Source organism: Spea bombifrons, chromosome 4 (genome assembly GCF_027358695.1).
Source record: "Spea bombifrons isolate aSpeBom1 chromosome 4, aSpeBom1.2.pri, whole genome shotgun sequence".
NCBI lineage: Eukaryota > Metazoa > Chordata > Amphibia > Anura > Pelobatidae > Spea > Spea bombifrons.
The window spans coordinates 109178677-109184072 of record NC_071090.1 but is presented as its reverse complement, the minus strand read 5'-3'; the positions used below and the strand labels follow the sequence as shown (position 1 = coordinate 109184072).

General features: G+C 43.3%; 1 protein-coding gene across 1 annotated transcript; it reads left to right on the top strand.

Moving 5' to 3' along the window:
* Positions 1 to 580: 580 nt before the first annotated feature.
* Positions 581 to 1528, top strand: LOC128491637 (olfactory receptor 5AS1-like). Its single transcript, XM_053463954.1, has one exon. It carries the CDS (start codon positions 581 to 583, stop codon positions 1526 to 1528), a length of 948 nt encoding a protein of 315 aa, XP_053319929.1.
* Positions 1529 to 5396: the final 3868 nt, after the last annotated feature.

Here is a 5396-nt window from a genome sequence, read left to right as displayed (position 1 = left end):
AATATAAAATGAAATGAAATGAAATGATGACTCCAAGCTAACTAGAAGAACCTGATATATATATTGACCAAACAATCCAAAGCATTGGAAGGAAAAGGACTACTTAATACTACAATAATTCCGTTTATTCCAATAGTTGATGGCACACACATTGAAATGTTATACATTCTAAGAAGGTTCTCCAACATTTAATGGGTCAAAAGAAGCCTTTATACTCATAAACTGGTAAGTACCTCCATAAATTCATTTTAATCTTAGTCAGGAGTTAAAATATTTTGTGAACTATTTGTTATTTCAGACTACAGACTATAGCACAATATAAAAATGAAAAAAATGTTTTTCAAAAACAAAATGAAATAATTATTTATACACCTTGATAGTAGATACTTTATGTTTTCTTTTCCGTAATCATAGATCGATAAATGCTTAATATGTCAACGGATTTTATAATTCACTCATAAAGTGGGCTAGTTTGTGCAATTAATACATTTAAATAGTGGGGGGGGGGGATTAAAGATAAACGATGGAACTATAACCACAATAGATATGAAGATAATGTTTTGTGTTTTCATTGTAGTTCATGATGAAGGACAACCACACCACGGTCACTGAATTTCTTCTGATGGGATTCCAAAATCTTCATAGTTTCCATATCCCACTTTTTCTGCTGCTCATTGTCATTTATTCTGTAACGGTCACCGGAAATCTTCTGATCATCACTTTAGTATCAATCAATCAACAGTTAAAGTGTCCCATGTATTTCTTTCTCAGCCACCTGTCTCTTTGTGATATCTTAATTAGTTCTAATGTTGGCCCCAATACCCTACAAGTGATATTAACAGGTAGGTGTCCCATATCTGCCCTTGGATGCCTCATCCAGCTGTATTTCTTTGGTGCCTCTGCAGGCATTGAATGCTGCTTGCTGACCGTGATGTCCTACGACCGATATCTGGCCATTTGCAACCCATTGCACTATTCGTCCATTATGAATGTCAAGCTCCCAAATTATCTGGTGATTTGGTGTTGGACGGCTGGTTTTGGGTTATCATTTATTACAGTGGTTCTTGTGTTTGAGTTGCGGTTCTGTGGGCCTAATATTATTGACCATTTTTTCTGTGACCTTGCTCCTCTCCTTGAACTTTCATGCTCGGATACATCACTTGTAGAAATCCAGGTATCTATTAATGTGATTGTAATCGGAATTTCACAGCTGTTTTTTGTCGTTGCAACTTACATCTGTATTTTCAATTCTATCCTTCGGATCTCAACCAGCACCGGGAGACAGAAAACCTTCTCCACTTGCAGCTCCCACCTTGCTGTTGTGTCAATATATTATGGAACTCTAATTACTCTTTATATGGCTCCATCAAGAGGATATTCCTTAGAACTCAACAAAGCATTGTCCCTTCTGAACACTGTGATGACCCCTCTGTTCAATCCCATAATATATAGCTTAAGAAACAAGGATATCAGAATAGCTATAATAAAACTTTTAATATGGATCTCCTCTGTAAAACTCAGAAGATAAAAAGCGTTTTAAATCATTAGACGCTCTTAAAGTCAACAAAGCATTGTCCCTTCTGAACACTTTAATGTTCAAGCCTATGTAACCCCCGGATTTCTTCCTGCTGCATCTCTGGGACTTTTGAACTTTGGCTGGGTGCTCATGTGACCAATTGAGCCAATAGGGCGATCCCTGAGATGGACTTCTCTAGAACGGTGTGGGGCACAGAAGGAGAAGGACATGCTGCAGCAGTGTAGTTCAGCAACAGTATCCCTGTTCTGATGATCCAGTGTAAGCTGTGACTCCAGTGTGTGCTGGAGCTTCCCTTGGGGCAATGCAGCTGAATACCTGAGCTGGGTGGTAAAGAGTATCCTCTCCCCCTGTCATGCTGATAGGGCATTCTGTCTATCACAGCCATTAATAAAGATTTACACAGCCCTTTCTGTGGATTGCACCAATATCTTCCCACTGAGTTTCAATTGCTTTAAACTGTGGATTACCTTAAAGGACCCCAACACGTCTGTGCACCAACTGGTACCCATCAGCCATTCGGGTGAAGCCTGCGGGTGGGTCTGCAGGTGGTTTGGAGGGTGCTGGGCCTGGGTAGACAGGGTTTGGTTTGTCTAGTCAACCCTTGTATTACATCTGTTACTTTTATTTGCCATTTATTATTTAATACATGCTCCTATTGTTTTACTGCTATTACTGTGTGTTCTAGTCATTTATTATGTCCCTGCCAGGGAAACCCATCCATGGCTTGGATGCCCAGTCAGGTGGAGGAGCTGCCAATGCTATGTACCCCAACTCCCGTGCAGCGGAGGCTCAGGATCCCCATTAAAAGCAGGAAGATGTAGCCGAGGAAGAAGGCCTGGGGGGAGTCAGCCTCTTGGGGCAAAAGTCCATTGCACCTATAATATATAGTTTAAGAAACACTGACATCAGCAATTAGACTTGGGCACCAAGGGGCTCTTCGTCTTCGTGCTCATCTTCGACAAAAAAAATAAATCTTCGTATTCCGCAAATATTCGCCTGTTCCTGTCTTCTCTTCGGGCGAATATTCGTGGACATTCTTTGTGTTCGTTTTTTCTTCGTTTTTTCTGGTTAAGGGGTTAATACGGGGTTAACTCGTACCGCAGCAGCTCTGGCGCCAGGAGTTTAAATGTCCGTATGAGCAACTCTATTGCTGGCCCCCTGCTGGCGACCAATGTGCACACTACCATATATGGCTAATATATTCTCGGGCAGAATGCTGCCCTCTATTGGTTATACATTGAGTAGCATTGTTCCATATGCTTGCAATCCAAAGTTATTGTGCTACTCAATGTATCTAACCAATAAGCATTCTTTTTTTTTTGTATTAAACCATTACACGAAAGGATCATGGGAATATATTTTATTTGAATAAATGCAAATGAGCACACTGCCACATATGGCTAGTATATGTTCGGGCAGAATGCTGCCCTCTGTTGGTTTTACATTGAGTAGCATAATAACTTTGGATTTCAAGCATCTGGAACAATGCTACTCAATGTATCTAACCAATAGAGGGCAGAATTCTGCCCGAAGATATATTATCCATATGTGGCAGTGTGCTCATTTGCATTTATTCAAATAAAATATATTCCCATCATCCTTTTGTGTAACAGTTTAATAAAAAAAAAAAAAAAAAAAAAAAAAGAAAAAAAAAGTTTGCAAGTTTTACAGAATTAATGTCCGCGAGTGTGGACATTTAACTGTTGCAGCGGGGAGACCAGCGGATCATGGAATGTATTTTATTTGAATAATTAATAAATGAAAATGATCACACTACCATATTTGGCTAATATATCTGTGACGGGAATGACCTGTACACCGACTGGGTACACCCGCCAGATGCTCCTTCCTTGTCTCCATGGCCACCGGGAACACAAAACTTCAACCGTCAGGCAGGACTAGCAACGCAGACAGCAAGAATCATAGCTCTTCAGGACCTCGGCAGCACTTTTTTTTTTTTTTTTTTGGAGCCCGAGGTGCGTGAGACTCACCGAAGGGTTAGACTCCTTGTTGGTCTTCTTGAAGAGAGGAAGGGGCCAGAAGGCTCCCAATACTCTCCAGCAAAGTCCAGGCTTCACTGCCTCTTAAAAGAAAACAGTGTCTAAAAAGTAGTGAGGGCCTCGCCGTGAAATTCAAAAAGCCGTGAAATCAAATAAAGGGGACATTAATAGGCACTCGTGCAAATGAAGTGATATATAAATTAAAGAAAAATAGTTCAGGGACAGACCATTGCTGGCCTGCCAGGTTCAAAAATAAATCATCTTAACCCCAAGACCTAATGGTACAAGGGGAAAAGGTAGTGCTGGTAGGCCGCCAGTGAGAACATGCGATCACCGTATGCAGTGGCATGCAAGACCACACACGGTGACTCCAGCATTTCTGCCAGGGCAATTCAGCACCTCAGGCTCCATTGCTTTCCCAACCCAAAGGCCAGAGGACCAATGCATTCAGTAAAAGTGCAGTATTGCAGTTTTTTCATGTCCATAAAAATGCAGTATTACTTCAGAAAAACTGCAGTAATTTTTTCGTAAGGGCTGCCCTGTTGCCAGCGCTTTAGCTGGGGCTAGGGAATCTTCTAGGTCAGCCTGCCACTGGGGAGGGAGGACAGGTCCCTCCACTTCCGGACTTGTGAGCTGCCGCTGGGGAGATGGGCCGGCTGACGCATCTCCCTGGATCCCTGTAGCCATTGCAGGTGTGGGGCAGAGGCCAGTGGCGCTCTGCCCTGTTGCCAGCTCTTCAGCTGGGGCTAAGGGATCTGGGCAGACTGCCCAGCATTCCAAGAACCCAGGTGTGGAGACTGCAGTCTTATCCACCCCTCCTGGGTTAACATCCTTAGACAAAAAAATTGAATAAATCCCCAGTCTCTGGATCCGGTTGTGGAGCACAGTCGCACAACTCCGGTATCGGATCTGGGCTACCCAGCATCCCTGTGATTCAGAGGTGGAGACCGCAGTCCCATCCACCTCCCCCAGGTCAACATCCTCAGAGGAATAATCAATAAAATCCATGGTCAATGGGGCATTCTATTGAACACGGTCGAACAGTTTTTTATATGCCTTCTCCAGTTCCGACAAAGAAAGAGACGACAAAGAAAGAAAGAGACGACAAAGAGACGACAAAGAGACGACAAAGAGACGACAAAGAGACGACAAAGAGACGACAAAGAGACGACAAAAAGCCTTCTAGTGCCAAAGGCTACTCATAATATACCACCAGCCTCCAAGAGCTTTTCAATAAGGTGGTGAGCTACAACCAGCATGCATCACACCATATGTAAAACAATATGCAGATCATATGCAAATTAGTTATAACAGCACTCAAAAAGCACATGAAAACAATCCTGCCATCAGAACCAATAATACTGGTCAGACAGGCAGGAGGAAGGGTGAAACTGGGATCTAGATCGCTCCGGCTAAGTTATTATGCTAAGTTAAATGTCCGTACCAGCGACTGTGTTGGTCGCTGACACGGACTTTTAACTGTTGTAGTAGGGTCCCGGATTTTTTTCTTTTGTTTCTTTTTCTGGATAGCGGCCAGTGATAAGGGGCAGTGCGAGTGAGCCTATTGGTTACTTGCCCGGCCCTTTGACCTATGGATTTCTGTTCCCGTTATCCAACACAGCATCGCAGGGGTTAAAAAGCTGTGCGAGTGAGCCTCTTGGTCACCTGCAGGGTCTTCCTCTGGCAGCAACCAATTGGTTGCTGCCAGAGGAAGACCCTGCAGGTGACCAATAGTCTCACTCGCGCTGCCCTGTAACCCCTGACGGCGAACCTTGGATTTCTGCTTCAATCAACTCCTGCGATGCCGTGAAGATAAGGTAGGTTAGATGGGGAAGGGACCGGGGAGATTAGTAGACGAA